At 44.4% G+C, this 17,812-nt stretch overlaps 1 protein-coding gene across 1 annotated transcript in view; it reads right to left on the reverse strand.

Annotated features, from left to right (window-relative positions):
* Positions 1–17,812, reverse strand: part of DHRSX (dehydrogenase/reductase X-linked) — a 298,040-nt gene that overhangs the window by 109,103 nt on the left and 171,125 nt on the right. The window contains exon 4 of the mRNA XM_066599884.1: positions 14,761–14,862. Within this exon, the coding sequence (XP_066455981.1) occupies positions 14,761–14,862 (102 nt within the window). The remainder of the gene's footprint in view (positions 1–14,760; positions 14,863–17,812) is intronic.

The following is a 17,812-nucleotide window of genomic DNA, read 5'->3' on the forward strand; positions in this document are numbered from 1 at the left end:
TGACCGTAAGGTAGCGGAGAGGAGGCGGCGGAGCATATGCGTGGCAAGATTCGGAGAGGTGAGCGGCGGCTGGCAGGACTCATCACTGAGGCATCGGACGGCTGTCCTGGCAAAATATAGCTCATATCTTAGATGTATACAGTATATTAATAATCTTTACATAGTGCCAACATATTCCTCAGTGCTTACAAGACAAGGGGAACAGAAACAAACCCACGGTTACGTGTAGTAACCAATTGATGGAAACAGTAGGGGTGAGGGTCCTGCTCCAACGAGCTTACATACTACAAGTAATGGGGGGATACAGAAGGTAAAGGGGCTGGAGATGTGCACTGTATGGCGAGATGGAGAGTGTGGGATGCTAATCACACAGACAAGGGTCAAATTGGGCTTATAGTGGCTGAATCGGTATGACTGCAGGGGGCGGTTGATGGCGGCTAGCAGGGATTGTAGTCAGCAGGACAGGGAGCATGTTATTAGTAAAGGCAAAAGAGTTACCCCGTAGCACCATACAGAAGCCCACTCTGGGCAGGACAGGTCAATATACAGAGCCAAGTTAGGGATCCAAAGCCAAGTTCCCGTGACAATCCAAGAAGAACATAGATACTTGGCAGCATAAGTTGATGCAAAGCAGTGAACAAAGCTTTATTCTCCCAAAGCGGGAAGACAAGCAACTACGTTTCGACCTCCATGGTCTTTTGAAGCTTGAAAAAGACCGTAGAGGCTGAAACGTAGCTGCTTATTTTTCTGTTGTGGGAGAATAAAGCTTTGCACCAATTTATGCTGCCAGGTATCTTTTTTCTTCAGGGAGCATGTTATCAGACGGAGTACAGAGGGGTTTGGTTTAGGAGATGCGGTATGCCTCTCTGAAGGGTTGCGTTTTAAGAGCACGCCTGAAGTTGTGTGTTTAGGGGATATATCACTTACTAAGGCTCTAAAAACGTGTTAAATGTATAAACCCATGCATATATTGTACACACATGCAGGGTCGGATTAGTGACTGCAAAGTGGCCTTGGAAAAAATTACAAAGTGGCCCCATGTTATAGGTGGACTTAAACCAGCAGCAACTGGGGTGAACTCAAGTAAGCAGGGGTCAGTAAACCACAAGCCATAGCCACAAAGGTAGTGGAAGGGGGGAATTCTATACGGCATGTGCAACTTGCCACAGCAAATTTTCTACAAAGCACAAAACATATGAAGGATGGAGGTATATACTAAAGGGGTTTTCTGGGTAAATACTATTGATAACGTATTCTCAGGATATGTGCAAGACTACTTGTTTAACTTTTTACTCTACTGGCTAAAAAAAAAAAACACATTTATGTGATACCACTGTGATTATCATTACCACAGATTTACCTCCAATGTCACTGAACAAAACCCACTATACCAAGACTGACACTGTATAAGGGCCAAATAATACCACCAGACATTGATCAAATAAAATCACCGCATAGTAACTAATTCCACCATACTGTTAGTGAATAAAGACCGCTACAAAGATCAATATTACCAATAATAAATATGTATGAGGGTCAAACAATACTGCCACATAGCGATTAATACCAACATATAGTACTGTCATTGAATAAAGGCCAATGCAGAGATCAATAACAACACTATATGAGGGCTAGATAATACCCTCAGACTATGGTCAAATAATATCACCATTCTATTACTTAAAAAAAACAAAAAACACATGATATAAAGAACATTAATACCTCCTCATTCAGTGAGCAAATCTTGGTAGATACCAGATCTACAAAGGTGCACCATATAAGTAATTATAGTACTATTATTACCAGTGATCACAGGTGACCTCTTCTCTGACTCGCGTCATTGACTTTCCCTTTTTTTTTCTCCATCTGACCCAGACCATCATGACAACTTCTCCCAATTACAATTTGTCTCTGTGAAGGGCATCTTTGACCATACAATTTTCCGACCACCTGGATTTGTTTTGTAACCCTCTACATAATCTCCCCACCCATAGTGCCTAGATATAAATAATTACAGCCACGGTGGCCCACACAATAATAGCATTTCCCATTTTGTGCTCCCTGTAGGCCCCACACAGTAACTGCCACTTTTAGTGCCCAAAAACAATAAAAGTGCCCCTACTCAGAAATAAAGCCCCCCTGAAAATCCCCAGTCTGTAATATTGCCCCTCATGGGCTCCCACTCAGTAATAATGCCTCTCATGGGCCTCTATTCACTAATGATGCCCCTCATGGCCAAGCAATAATACTCCTTATGAGGCCCCACTCAGTAATAATGCTCCTCATGAGCCCACACTCAGCAATACTGCCCCTCATGGCTTGCACTCAGCAATAATGCCCCTCATGCCCTGCACTCAGCAATAATGACCCTCATGGCCCGCACTCAGCAATAATGACCCTCATGGCCCGCACTCAGCAATAAAGACCCTCATGGCCCGCACTCAGCAATAAAGACCCTCATGGCCCGCACTCAGCAATAATGACCCTCATGGCCCGCACTCAGCAATAATGACCCTCATGGCCCGCACTCAGCAATAATGACCCTCATGGCCCGCACTCAGCAATAATGACCCTCATGGCCCGCACTCAGCAATAATGACCCTCATGGCCCGCACTCAGCAATAATGACCCTCATGGCCCGCACTCAGCAATAATGACCCTCATGGCCCGCACTCAGCAATAATGACCCTCATGGCCCGCACCGCAGTGATAATGGCCATCATAGACCTGCACTCAGTAATATTGTGATGCAATGTGGCTTGTCTTTATTTTTTATTCCAGTGCATTCAACCACATAAATATATAAAAAAAAAATCCTGCCCCTTTCTCTAGCCCTGGGAACCGACCAGCCTGTGAATTTTCTGGGTGGGTTTAATGGCCGATCCGCAGCTGCACATATGAATGGAAAATTTCCATTAAGGAGACACAGATGACTCATACTATATATAACCTAGCATAAAGGATAGAAAACTAGCTTAAATATACTGATACCAGATCAGCTATGAGCAATTGAGCAGCCGTTGTAGGTTTGTATGTATGGGTAAGAAATTCCCGGCAATTGGGTTGTATGATTTGGTAGTACCAATTATTAAAAAGCTTCCTTTTTTGTACTTGACTTGTGATTCTTATTTTACCATCGTGTTCAATTAACCCTTTCTGTTGTCTGTTTAGACAAAATACTTGATCAGGGCTTGAACCCAGGAACTTCTGTGCTCCAGGCAACAACTCTTCCTGCTGAGCTATCCAGCTGTCTGGACAGCTTCCCTGTTGCACACAGCCATGTACCTGTACTCCTGGTCTGGTTCCCTGCCCTGGCTCAGCCCTGCCTCTGATTGGGCAAACTATAAAAGCCTTCCACTGCACCAATACGCGCTTATTGAGCTCCCTGCCAATAGTTTAGCTGTTACCATGCGGCGGTTGCTGGTCCTCCCAGGGCGGTGTGCGGTGTCCCGCAGTCGGGGCGTGCCCCCCTGGCTTGTTGTCCGGCTGCTGGGGGCGCAGGTGCCTGGTCGGCGTGGTGCTGGTGGCGCGTGGCACTGTACGTGCGTGCACCTCTGAGTGCAGCTGCCATGCACGAGCTCCATTTTATTATGTTTCGTTGGAAGTTGGATGTCTCCCTCTCACTGCCACAGGGGTTTTGGGTGAGATCTAGGGCACCCGGGCTGGCGTATCAAGGGTAGTATACCGTAACATAATATCTGGCCCTTAAAATTGTTCTCCCTGGAGGCCATGAGTACCCTCACAAGTCAGTTGCAGGATTTAGTGGTCGTGATCCAAAACCTGTCCAGTCGTATGGTGGCCCAGGAGCAGCTGGAGTTAGTGCATGTTTTTACCGCCCCTTCTATTCTCGAGCCCAAGTGTCTTCTTCTTGAGGTATTTTCAGGGTAGAGGAGCAAGTTTTTTGTTTTCCAGCAGGCATGTAGATTGCATTTTCGGTTGCGGATCGCTCCACCGGCTCAGAATCCCAGAAAGTTGGATTGATTATGTCCTTACTTCAGGGTCCCCCCAGACATGGGCCTACTCCTTGCCCGAGAGTTCGGCTTGCATGCACTCAGTAGATTTGTTTTTTCAGGAACTTGGATGTATTTTTGATGAGCCGGACTGTACAGGGTTGACGGTATCTCATCTCATGTCTCTACGTCTGGTGCAGCAGTGGGTAGAGGACTATTGCTCTAAATTTAGACTGTATGCAGGTGAAAACTCTTGGAACGATAGCACCCTTAAAGATGTGTTCTTGTTGAGTCTTTCTGACGCTGTCAAGGATCTACTCATTTCTCATCTCGCTCCCGTGACACTCAATGATGCGATGGAATTGGCGGTCAAAGCTGACAGGAGGCTGAGATCTAGAAAAGAGGAACGTCAGGCCCGTAAGGCTAGGGAATCCGGCAGACCTGCTCCCCCTTCTCCCATGCCAACTTCTGGTGCCGATTCTATGGAAGTGGATCAGCTAAGTGCCGAGGAACGGCGACAGTTCCAGATGACTCATCGCCTCTGTCTCTATTGTGGGAAAGCTGGATATCGTGTAGCGACCTGTCCTCAGAAGCGTCTCCAACATCAGTCTGAACCAGTGGAAAACTTCAGATCCTAGGTGATCTTTGGGAGGATCGCCTAGGATCACAGGTACTCCCTATGTTGTTGGTGCCTTGCCAGATTGGCTTCCGGAATTTCACTTGGTCCAGTCAAGCTTTTATTGATTCGGGTGCTGCCGCTAATTTGATTAGTTCAAGTTTTGTCAGACTTCTGATGACTGAATTCTCGGCATTAAAAATTCCCCATACGCTGCACTAGTATTGATTCTACCCTTCTGTCTGCAGGGGTTGTACAATGGAGGACTCCCATGTTACAGTTCACTGTGGGTGTTCTCCATTCTGTGAATCTGTCGTTCTTGGTAATGGAAAGGATGTCTGTTGATGTAGTGCTTGGTATGCCCTGGTTGGCACTGCTCAATCCCCAATTTGATTGGTCCACTCGGGAATTGACACATTGGGGGTTCTCCTGTCAGTCACTTAGCTACTATATCCATGTGTTCAGCAGATACCATACTTTTTCCTGAGTATTTGTCTGATTTTCATGATGTATTTTCCAAGAAATTGTCTGAGACTTTGCCTCCCCATATTGAGTGTAGTATTGATTTGATCCCCGACAGTCCCATCCCTAAGGGAGCCATTTTCAATTTGTCTGGGCGTGAGCACGAAGCCCTTAAGTCCTATATCTCAGAGTCTCTGGCCAAACGACATATCAGGCCATCCAGTTCCCCTGCCAGGGCAGGTCTCTTCTTTGTAGAGAAGAAGGATGGGACATTTAGGCCTTGTGTGGCTTATCAGGTTTTGAATAAAATTACAGTGAAGAACCAGTGCTCCTTGCCCCTGATTCCTAATTTATTGAATCAGGTGGTAGGGGCCCACTGGTTTTCCAAATTGGACTTAAAGGGGGCTTACAATTTAATTCGCATCCGAAAGGGAGATGAGTGGAAGACCGCGTTCAATGTCTCGTTCAGACATTTTGAATGTCTAGTCATGCTCTTCGGACTTTGTAATGCCTCTGATGTGAACTAGGGATTTATGAACGCGGTCTTTCACGACTTCCTGGGGGCATTTTTGGTCATATAGTTCGATGACATTCTGGTGTACTCCCCAGACTGGGATTCACATGTGCGGCACCTGAGGCTGGTTCTGACCCGTTTGCGTGAGTACCAACTTTTTGTCAAGTTGGAGAAATGCATTTTTGGTACTAAATAAGTGTCTTTCCTTGGTTATGTGATTTCACCCACGGAGATTCAAATGGAGTCTGATAAAGTGGCAGCAATCTCCCAATGGATCAGACCAGATAACCTGAAAGCTCTCCAGCGGTTTTTAGGTTTCGCAAATTTCTAACGTAGATTCATTAAGAATTATTCTGTTATTGCTCAACCCCTGACCAATCTTACCAAGAAGGGTGTTGACTTGGTAAGATGGTCACCTAAGGCCCTAGAGGCTTTTAGTCGTCTCAAAAGGGCATTTACTGCTGCCCCGGTGCTAGTACAGCCTGACATGAGGCGACCGTTCTTCATTGAAGTCGATGCGTCTGAGGTGGGGGTGGGGTCTGTATTGTCTCAGGAAGTCAGCGGGAGACCTGGGTATAGTCCATGTGCGTTCTTCTCGCGGAAGTTCAGTTCAGCGGAACGTAATTATGACGTGGGTAATCGTGAGTTATTGGCGATTAAGTGGTCTCTAGATGAGTGGCGTCACCATCTTTAGGGATTAAGGCATCACATTACTGTGTATAGTAATCATAAAAACTTGGTATATCTCGCCAATGCTAAGAGACTCACGTCTCATCAGGCCAGGGTGGCGTTGTTTTTCGCCAGGTTTAACCTCATCGTTACATATATTTCATGTGAGAAGAACGTGAAGGCAGACACCCTCTCATGGAGTTTCGGTTCGCCGGAAAGTGAGACAGTGGCTCCCGAGAATATCTTGGCACCTGGGGTGGTGGTGGCAGCTGTAGAATCTGATCTTGTTCCTCATCTACAAAATTGTCAGCAGGACGCTCCCTCGGGGGTGCCAGAGGGTAGATGGTTTGTGCCAGAGACCTTGCATCTCAGAGTCATTGAACAGTCTCACTCATCTGTTCTCGCAGGCCATCCGGGGGCTCAGGGGACTCTGGATCTTTGTACTAGACACTACTGGTGGCCAGGTATGTCTCTGGAGATCCGTGACTTTTTTAAGGGATGCTCTGTCTGTGCACACGGTAAAAGTCGGCATCGGCGTCCGGAGGGGCCTCTGAGACCGTTACCGGTGCCTTTGAGTCCGTGGTCACATTTATTGGTAGATTTTATCACCGATCTACCTGAGTCTCAGAAGTTCACCAGTGTCCTAGTTGTTGCAGACTGTTTTGTGGCGTTAAAGAAGCTACCTTCTGCAATAGAATTTTCCAAGATTTTTGTAAGATAAATCATTCGTCTACATGGGGTTCCCAAGAACATTGTTTCTGATTGCAGTGTTCAGTTTGTTGCGCAATTTTGGCAAGCCTTCTGTAGAAACCTGGGAACATTGCTTTCCTTCTCGTCAGCATTCCACCCGCAAACTGGGGTATCTCCATTCCTTTGCATATATGGTCAGCATCCTCGCTTCCTTACAGCTATTTCTACTCCATCTGCCTGTCCTGCAGCTGATGTCGCCACAGATGCACTGCAGGGGGTATGGAAAGAAGTACAGAAGAACCTGGAAGCAACGGGGGCTCATGTGCAGTTGCGTAGTGGGAGGAGTCTGTCAGTATCTGAACCTTACAGGATGGGACAGATGGTATATTTGTCTTCTAGAAATCTCAAATTGATGGTTCCATCTTTGAAACCGGCGCCACGTTACATGGGTCCCTATGTCATCACGCGGGGAGTAAATCCACTTGCTTTTTAACTTGATTTGCCAACTACATGGAGAGTTCATAGGTTTTTTCATAGGTCATTATTGAAACCTTTTGCCCCTTTTGCCTCTGGTCACCATTGAGGAAGCCACCATATCATGGTGAAATGCATGCGGTATCAGCCAAATTCCTCCATCACCACCCTGTTCTGGTTAATTCTTTATTTAGTTCGGTTGACCATGCTTTGTGCACTTTACATGTGACCTATTTCTTCAGTGCTTGTATATTTTATACTTAGGCTGGCCATGCTCTGTGTATCTATATGCTGCTCATTTGCTCATTGTGGATCTTCTATCAGTATATTTATAGGCTAAATTTCTATCCTTTATGCTGTGTTATATATGTCATTTGAAGTCTCCTTATTGGAAGTATTCTGTACAATACATGCATGGGTTTATACATATAACATCCTTGATCTAAGTTATTTGTGCTTTTATATTGGCAGTATTTTGTAGATGTGTGTATTAGCTCAGATATTTAACATCTTTCCAGAGCTTTTATAAGTGATTTATGTTTTTGGGGGCCACGCTCTACTATAGCCGTGCTTATTTCCATTATACTATTTATGATTTTTAATTGGTCTGTATCTGTTTATGATGATGATGATGATCTCTTCAGTCGAGACTGACTTTTGGTCACTTTATGGATCATCGCTCTCCATACTTTCCTATCCTTGACGGCTTCTTTCAGTTGTTCCATGTGCATGTTTGTATCCGCCAGGATTGCATCCAGCCAGCATGTTCTTTGTCATCCTCTTCTTCGTGACCCACTAAGGTGCCGAGCATCAACGTGATTTCCAGAGAATTGGCTCACATGATATATCCAAAGTATGAGAGCCACTATTTGGTGATTTTGCCCTCTAGTGACATTTTTGCCCTATACACTCTAGTACCATCCTGATTGCACTGGGGACCTAGCAGCAAATTCTTGAAAAGAACCTAATCTTTTGGGAAGATTGGGTGTTTAAAGTCCAATATAACCAAAGACATGGTAGCGTTCACGTGACAGCTTTCTGTACAGACTCCTTAAATATGCACAGCTAGATTGACTGCACGTTTAAAGACACCATAGATAGCACTGGTGTCTGGTATAAAGTATCAATGTGCCTGACAAGCAGTAACATTTGGATTGCATGAGCATAATTTTAGATGTGTGACTCCTACTCAAAAGACACCAGAAAGCACGAAGACAGGAAGAGCAAAACCTACGGCCAAATGCCTATTCCAAAGCAGACAAAATCAATATATCAGCTCAACACCATCTGTGCTGTGCATGAAAATTATCATAGAAGAAAACGAAAAATGGACTTGTTGCAGCTCAAGGCTGCATCCTAATTGTTTCCTGACTTAACACTGTGTCCTTACTGCTATATGGGGAGGGATGAGCTGCTGCCAGAGATTACTAATGACTATGAGGATATCCAAGTACCCTATCCTGTCGGAGACATATGGGCAAGCCTGAGTCACATCAGAATGGCAGTGGAATTCACACACATTTATCTAATATTCAAAGGCAGCTAGAATCTACCTGGAATAGTCTTACTCTGAAAACCACACAGAATTAATGAAACTCATGAATGTTCTTGACTAAAATAATAAAGTCAAATTCTAATGCACTGTACTTGCCATATTAGAATCACCGATAGATTACATTACCCAGGCCTTTATGTAACCCAAAAGGGTCATCACTTCTCCAAAACAGCTTAGAAGGGCCCTCATCCAATTAGATAAATGACAACCTGTGTGCGCTGTTAAACCCCTCTTCTAAAGCAGCTCCATCAATTACCCCAAATAATAGTAGCATCAGCCCCCATTCACCCCAGGGGGAAGGACATTGAAGTCTTTCCCCCCTCCTCTCTCTCCCTAGTAGTAGTCGCAGTATTTTCCCCCTTTATTTCAGTTGCAGAAGCAGAGACCCCTTTCTCCCAATAGCAATGACATTAGAGTCTCATATCAAACTACTAATGACCACCTGTCCGTCCGTGCGTGAGTTACATGCTCCGCCCATAATCACATGACAGTAATGTCATCAAAGGTTCTTCATCCCAAGTGAGTGAGTTACATGCTCTGACCCTGATCACATAATGGTGAGGTCATCACAGGTCCAGTAAGTATACGGCTGCTGTCCGGTTAGGTGTTTGTTAGTATTCCATAGCAACTGAGGCCGTGGGGGTTTGTAGGGAATGGACTACTAATGAACACCTACAGCAGCTGTGTGCTTACAGCACCTGCGATGATGTCACCATAATGTGATCACTCACCTGTGTGGAAAGAATCCGGGGTCACATGACCAGGGGTGTTCAATGTGTGCAGGACTCTGCTTTGCTGCTTTTGATCCGTGTTGTATGAAGAATGTATGTAGCAGAGCTTTATGAAGCTAGTACGCAACTAACCGGCTAATTAGCCTATTAGTAGCTAATGCAAAATGATCACTCAAAACGGTCAGAAACTGACGAATTTTGAGCAATCATCTTTGCATGTAAATAAGCCTCTATCCAGCTGAAAGAGGCCAAAGCCATTAAAGAATACTGTTTTCATGAAGGAGTGAACATGCTCTCTAACCACAATTAAATAGGTGGTACATGTCAAGATGATATCCATATGGATACCAGAACCCAAGGTCTCCAGGAGAACACTGGCCAGAGCATCACACTGCCACCATTAGCTTGCTTTCTTCCCACAGTACACCTGTCAGGACTCAAACCCACGACCTCCTGCACTCCAGTTGGCAGCTCTCTCCAAGAGGCCATCCAGCACTTGGACAGCTCCTCTGCTGAAACCTAGCTATGCTTCTCTGTTTCCCTGTCTTGGCTCCACCCAGTTCCTGATTAAGCCGCCTATATAAACGTGGTCCTGTTCCCTCCTTCCTTACGTGATTATTGTGTTCCACAAGCCTTGATCAGCTCCTCTGCTACCTAGACTGAGACCTCATTATACTGACTTCTGGCTTCCCTTCTGACAACACTACCCGCCTCCTCCATTTGTACCACAACACGAAACCTCCTGATACCGACTTCTGGCTTCCCTTCTGATAACGCTACACACCGCCTCTATTTGCATCACAACATGAAACCTCCCCCTGGCTCTTCACTGACTACTCTTTGAACCTGCACGGTAACCACACCCGTGGCTCCATACCAAACCCAGAGCCAGAAATGCAACAACATCCTCACTACAACATCCTAGCGCCATCGCCTCCTCCATGTACATGACCACATGCACCCAGTTATTCATATAATGTGAAGGGAAACATGGCAAAAAAAAACAGGCCACCTTCTTCTACTACTTCATGGTTCATTTCCGATGCTCTTTGTAAGCGCTCTTGGCATTCAGCACAAACACTCTGTTGGACTTCAGCTATGCCGTGTGCTCTGAAACCTTTCCATCAATGTCAGCATAAAGTTTTGCAGCAATTTATGCTACAGCAGTTCTTCTGTGGGATTGAACCAGATGGACTAGCTTGCACCCCCCACGCACATCAGTGAGCCTTAAGCATCCATGACCCTGTCACTGGTTCATTAGTTGTCCTATCTTGGAGCATTTTTAGTAGGTATTAACCACTGAAACTAGGAACACCATAGATGCTCTGACCCAGTTTAGCCATAACAATTTAGCCTTTGTCAAAGTTACTCAGATCCTTACACTTGCCTGTATTTTCTGCTTTTAACGCCCCAACTTCAAGAGCTGACTGTTGACTTGCTGCCTCATATTTCACCCCTTGCCGGGTGCTATTATCACAACAATATTATTCATTTTGCCTGTGAATGGTGTTAATGTTTATGGCAGATCTGTGTATATACTATGTATACAGATACTGGATATAGCTTATTGTAAGAGCATATGTTACAGACAGTGCTTTGTATGGCTGAAAGCCATGTGATATATTTTTCCTATACAAATAGTGCCGGAGCACACAATCTCATTTTTAGATTAAACAGCTTGATTGCCATAACTTGGCTTGAAAATATCACTTCCATGTTTCAGCTCAATTGTCTGAGCCACCTCAATTATGGAGCTTCATATTTAGCTGTCAGTAACATTGCCTGCAGTTCAGTGGTCACCAATGACTAAAGATTGCCATTAGTCTTAATGTGCTCAGAGGTGCCGGTAATTCTGAAATGGTTTCAGTGTGAGTGATTTTGTAGCCCAAATCCTGGCAGCATCTGCTAAGAGCATCTCTTCTCTTTGGTTTTCTGGATGCTGTTTTACTGTGTAATCCAAAATGGAAAAGCAAGTTTACGGCAGTGATCACATTCTGAACTAGAGATGTAAGCAAGGCTCTAAAACAAGTGTAGCAAGTCAAACTCCATGAACATTTTCTGAATGAGTAAAATGTAGTTATTAGGGTCATGTAACATTCCAAGATGGTTAATCCCTTTTTTCTGATCTCCCTTAATGCAAAGTTTCAAGTTGCTCTGCATACTATAAGCCCTTAATACTAAAGGAAATGACAATATGACTGCATATTACTGGGCTGTATCAAAACTGCTAAAATGATGTCCTCTGATATCACTTCCTGCTCTGCAGCTATTGGCTGACGTTGGACTTCACAGACTTCCTGCCGTCCCACCCTCTGCATGCACTCTGTGTACAATACTGGCAACATTAAGCTTTCTCGGCTTCATTTCAGGTAACCCTCCTGCAATTGGTAGAGAATGCAAAGAGAAACAGTCTAAAATGAAATAAACATTGGGCAGTATTAACGGTAGTATGTACACAACGCATAAATGGGGCAGGAGAAGGAAGTCTAGGAGGTGAGGCTTTATTGTGTTTTTCTGGGTTAAAAAAAATCTTTTTTAGGGGGTCAGAAATGTAGACAATAAAGAGATAAAACACATACTCCCCTGCTCCACCGGAAGATGTGATCATAAAAAAAAAATCACGGCTGAAACTTGTGATTGTCTGAGCAGTCATATGCACAATACACAGCACTTGACTGTCTACCGGCTTTCTCCAGGTTGGGAGCCGGGGGCACCGGTACTCCAGAAATGGAAGGGGGAGCCACTAGAGCAGGGGAGTATGTGTTTTTTCTTTGATTTATGCATATTTGAGGTACTGAAGTAGTCCAGAAAAACCACTTTAATCAATCAGCTGTAGAGGATGCAGTGATATCAGAATAGGGATCAATGTTTTGGCAACTTCTCCTACCATATACAACCTATTTGATATTAGTTATGTTAACTACACAAGAAAGCCTAAAATCTACGCAACAACTTGAAAACTTGCATCTGATGGTTCAAAGTCACAAAATAAACAGCCCTGGTACTTTGCATGAGCCTCCACTTTACTCATTATGAAAATATGTCATAGGATTCACTTCCAAATTAGGGAATTATCATTGTATCTACTGTGTTTTTGTAAACACTAACCTAAAAGGTATGTATAATTTACAGGTATGTACAATAACCTATAAGCCTCAATAAGGCCTCCTTCACACGGGCGGGTCGGACCCCGCATGCAGGATTCCCGCAGTGAAGTTTGACCCGGTGCCCGGCTGGTGAACCATGTACCTGTTCGGTGTCTTCTGTCCAGTGCTGCAGATGTGCCAGCCAGCACTCCGTCGCGCATGCGTTGACGCGGATCCCACAATACTTCCTCATTGCTCACTGTGGAAGTGCCGCAGGACGGACGGCTTCCATTGACTTCAATAGAAGCCGGCCGTGCGTAGCCCGCATAAAATCTCACCCGTGAGCATAAAATCGCAATCGATTTCTGCTCGTGGGCAGGAAATCGCGGATTGTCATTGCACGCTATGGGCTGGATTTGCTGCAGAATCCAGAGGCGGAATTCCGCTTCAGATATCGCAATGCAAATCCGCCTGTGTGCTAGCGAATAGCCTCTTAACATCATAGTCCCGTCATCTAGCGGTAAAGGACCCTTTCTGACCTTCACTGAATGACAGTCATGTGTCCGACTATGCTGCACAATGATGGAGGGGATAGTCGGGTTCAGCTGTGTGACTTGAACGTTGAACATACAGCTGACGCCAATTATCTCCTCCCTCACTGCGCAGCTGGTCGCAAACGTGTAATGTCAGAGAAGGTCCTTCAGGCCCCAGGAGTGGCGGTGCAATAAACAGCGGTGCTGATGCAGGAGCAATGTGATACAGTGGCTGTTTATATATTGATTAGCTCATGATGGTTTGTGACCTAACACAATTATATTGTAAGAAGGTTGGTGCAATGAGAATGATGTAGAATAGAAATGCTTTTAGCAGCTTAGTTTAGAAGTAAAGGTAGTGATTACAGATAGATTACCATTACTTACAAAGTGCGCTGCAAAGAACCTATCTGTGGCCCCAAGGTTTGCCTATTTTATTTGGGCCTTTACCCACGGCAAAGTTTGGAAGGTCTGATTTACACCATTCTATGACAGTGAAAAAATATGTAGTAGTCCCAAAAACCCTTTTAAGGGGTTTTTCAGTAAATTACTATTGACGATTAGAGATGAGCGAGCGTACTCGGCCACGCCCCTTTTTCGCCCGAGTACCGCGATTTTTGAGTACTTCCGTACTCGGGCGAAAAGATTCGGGGGGCGCCGTGGGTGAGTTGCAGCGGGGAGTGGGGAGGAGAGGGAGAGGGCTCCCCTGTGTTCCCTGCTGCTACCCCCCTCCCCCGTGCCGCCACGCCTCCCCCCACCCCCCGGCGCCCCCCCGAATCTTTTCACCCGAGTACTGAAGTACTCGAAAATCGCTGTGCTCGATCGAGTAATTACTCGAAAAGAGTAGGTTCGCTCATCTCTATTGGCGATCCATCCTCAGCTGATTGGGTGCCTGCTCTCACTGTCATAATACACAGGGGTCTGAGCTCCGACCCTGATGCAGTGGTTGAGTTCATATTCAAACATGTCCGTTGAAAGCTAGAATAAATGCATCCTGATGTTCTTGGAGACAGTTCTATGCTTGATATTACCTGCCATATAAGTAAACGTATAGGTTCTATTATATATATATATATATATATATATATATATATATATATATATTTATCATGGTGTTAGCTATGGCTTGTAAAAATGAAGGACTTTCCCTCACTCATCCCTGTTCATTGGTTCCTTACCTGTTTCCCATGAGAAGCATGCATTGGCGGCATGACAAATGGGATTCACGTTCTGAAAACATTGAATCCTAATTGAAATCTGACAAAGTCTTATCTTCTACTAAGTAGCAGGTTACATTTTGTCAGCCTGCGGCAATGAGAGTAAATTGGAAGCATTAAAGATCTAAATGTCCTGTTGTTAGCCTTTAAAGAGCCAATCAAAAGGTTCCCGATATCTGAACTATGAGGCATTGTGGTATAATATAAGTAGCAATCACTCATAATTCCGAAACAATCCTGACACAAATGAAGCAATGACTCACCGTTATTAACCAGAACATGGAGGTCCAGATTTTTTGCTTTGAAATTCCGTACACAATTCCGTATAGACTTCATGGAAGCCAAATCACAGAATAAAAATTCCACTGAGAAAGAAGAAAATACATTTATAAATACATTTTCAAAGGCTTCCGAGAAGTAGTGAAGCTTCTGCTCCTTTTACACCATGGCTATAAAATTAATCATAGACTTTTGGCAGCGGAAGAAAGAGAAAGCAATGCTAATATACATCTTGTTATTGAGGGCAAGCAATTCATTTGGAGACAGCACCATTTTAGCTATTCACAGGAATACAAAGATAGTGTTCCAGTAATATCGGACAAAGCCACTTATTTACACTAGAAGAGGATACTTTTTGGAATGACCAATGTATATTTATTAACTTGCTAGGAAGACTTGTGTCGTACGTCCAGTGATGGCTTAACCATTATAGTAATTACGTTCCTAAAATGCTGGAATTCGCTAGCTGTGAGACACAGCACACTCTTTTAGGGCTCTTTGACATGAGCATAGCTATTTTCGGTCGGCTGATTGTGCGCTCGTTCAGACGGCCCGGGTCCGGGCACAAGAACGCCAAGCCCAGATTGCCGTCAGGCAGGGGGAGACAGTTTAGGTCTGCTAAGCTGTCTCCCCCTTTTAATTCCCTCATTGGCTGTTGGCAAAGGAAGGGGGTGGGAGCTACTGTGCTAAGCTCCCGTCCCGTCCTGCCCCCTCCCACTGCTGGCAGCCGACGAGGGGCAGGAGCTTAGCAACTAGCTCCCGTCCCGTCGCATTGCAAACAGCTGGCATGGGGCAGAGAAAAGGAGGGAAGGGGGTGGGAGTTTAGCACACTGCTAAACTCCCTCCCACCTCCCTCCTCTGGCAGCTATAGGAGTCCGCCGCCGTATTCCAGCAAGGAAGATAGATCCTGAATTATCTATCCTGGCCGATGTAAAAGCGCCTGGTTGAAATGCGCTCCTATGCACTATCTTGGCCAGCTGGGTGCTTTTTCGTCGCTGGAATACACCTATCCGAATCTATGCATTGTAAACCAATGCATCAGATGGGCAGCGTATATAGGCTGGCTGTGAAAACGGGGCCGATATACTCTTGTGTGAATGAAGCCTTAGGCTTTTACGCCGGCCAAGAAAGATAGTTCAGAGAACATTTCTTACTTATATGAAATTATGGGCCCCTCAGGATTTCCATAGAACCAGTTCATTTCACATAAATGAACCTACATAGGCCACAGTTAATAACTGTAGCCAATAACACCCCTGCTAGTTTGGACCCAGAAGTTGCACATGATATCAAGGAGTTCTTGTAGAGGTAGATGGTGCTGCAAGAGAAGGCAAACGGAGAGGGTTTTCGCTGTCCCGCTGACAAAACTTCTAGAAGCTCTATGCTTTAATGCCGCCTCCACCCCAAAGAACACAGTCTCTGGTAGATCATACCAGTTGCCACAAAAAAATGTGGGTGGCACATGATTTTACAACACAAGTCTGTGACACAGCTGCATGCATGAATGCCTAATGGTGGTTTTAGATCTGCATTGGAACCTCCGATTGGAGATTCCAGTGCAGATCCGGCACAAAATATAGGAAGAGAAAGTGCTGCATGTAGCACTTTTTCTTTCAGTTAAAAGCTAGTTGAGCGGAAACCAAATGGACTCCATTATAGTCAATGGGGTCCGTTGGGTGCTATTCGGTTCTGTCCTAAGGCGGAGCCGTGGGGATCCCCTTTCCTGCTTCACGAACAGAGCAGGAAAGCAGAACCCCGGATGCAGTGAAACCACCCTACAGTGTACATTTGTGGCAACCTAAATATTTTCTGAATATAGTAACTAAAAGAGAACATTTCTTTTCTGCCAAAATGTGTCACCTGCAAATATCCTTTTGTCAATACAATTATCATGTTTAACAGTTTAAACTATGTGTGACATTTTAATAATAGTGAAGGTGGCCGGTGATACTGAAACCATTGTCAAATCTGCTCTGATCATTAATGCAATGAAGACAGCCTGGTAACCTTATTTTAAGCTTCAAAGACATTCGAGTTCAAATCAAGTTCATGTTGAATAGAAAATAATCATATAAAAGTAAAATCCTTGTTGCTTCGAAAGAGAATGCAAAGTATACAAATGAAAATGACCTACCTAAAAGTCAGACTCCATTATGTAATGCCATACAAACCTTAAGGTCCCTCCAGACATTACAAAAATGAAATTACTGGCAAAAGTAATAAGCAGTCAGTATGGACAAGATGCTGATCACATATCTTCCAACATTTTAAGGACTTTAAACAGCTTCTATCTTGACCAAGTCAAAAGACAACCAAATTGAAAGCAAAATATATTATCTTCCTGGGACCTTAATATTGATATCACATCTATGGGGGTCTAACATCCAGCACTGCCACGATCAGCTGATTACAGATGCCTCACACCTAGGGTGAGCATTGCGGGATCTTCTTGCTCACTAGGCACAACCTTGTACATTTTTGAGTGGCTATGTATGGTATTACCGCTCAATCCTACAGACTTGAATGGGACTGAGCTGCAGTATCAGGCATCGCCACTAGCAAATATACCGAACTGTGATTGGTAAACGATGAAGAAGTCTCAGCACTCGCCCAGGTGATTCCTGCTTCAAAAACTCCAAGAAGTAAATAGATAAATATTAAATGAGCCGCTTACAATGGCGAAGACAGCTATATGAGATCTCTTTGCATATAAGCTTACACCACCTTTGAGAGCTGAGTAGTACCATTCATGATCTCAAGATAGAACGGTCAGCTTAATAACAAATTACTTCTCTAGCATTAAGTACCACTGTGGTAAAAAAAAAAAAAACCAAAAGACTGCAAAACAAAAATGTTCAACATACAGCGATTGTTGGAAAAATTCCTCTACAGTTTTTTGAGCCAAAGCCAGAAGTGGATTCAAAAGGAATGAGAAATATAAAGGAAGGACTTGGTGGATCTACTTCTGACTTTTCGTTAAAAAAATTGCATCAAAAACTACAGAGGCATTTTTCCAAAACCTTTGTGTGTGTGAAA

Source organism: Eleutherodactylus coqui, chromosome 4, assembly GCF_035609145.1.
Source record: "Eleutherodactylus coqui strain aEleCoq1 chromosome 4, aEleCoq1.hap1, whole genome shotgun sequence".
Classification (NCBI taxonomy): Eukaryota; Metazoa; Chordata; class Amphibia; order Anura; family Eleutherodactylidae; genus Eleutherodactylus; species Eleutherodactylus coqui.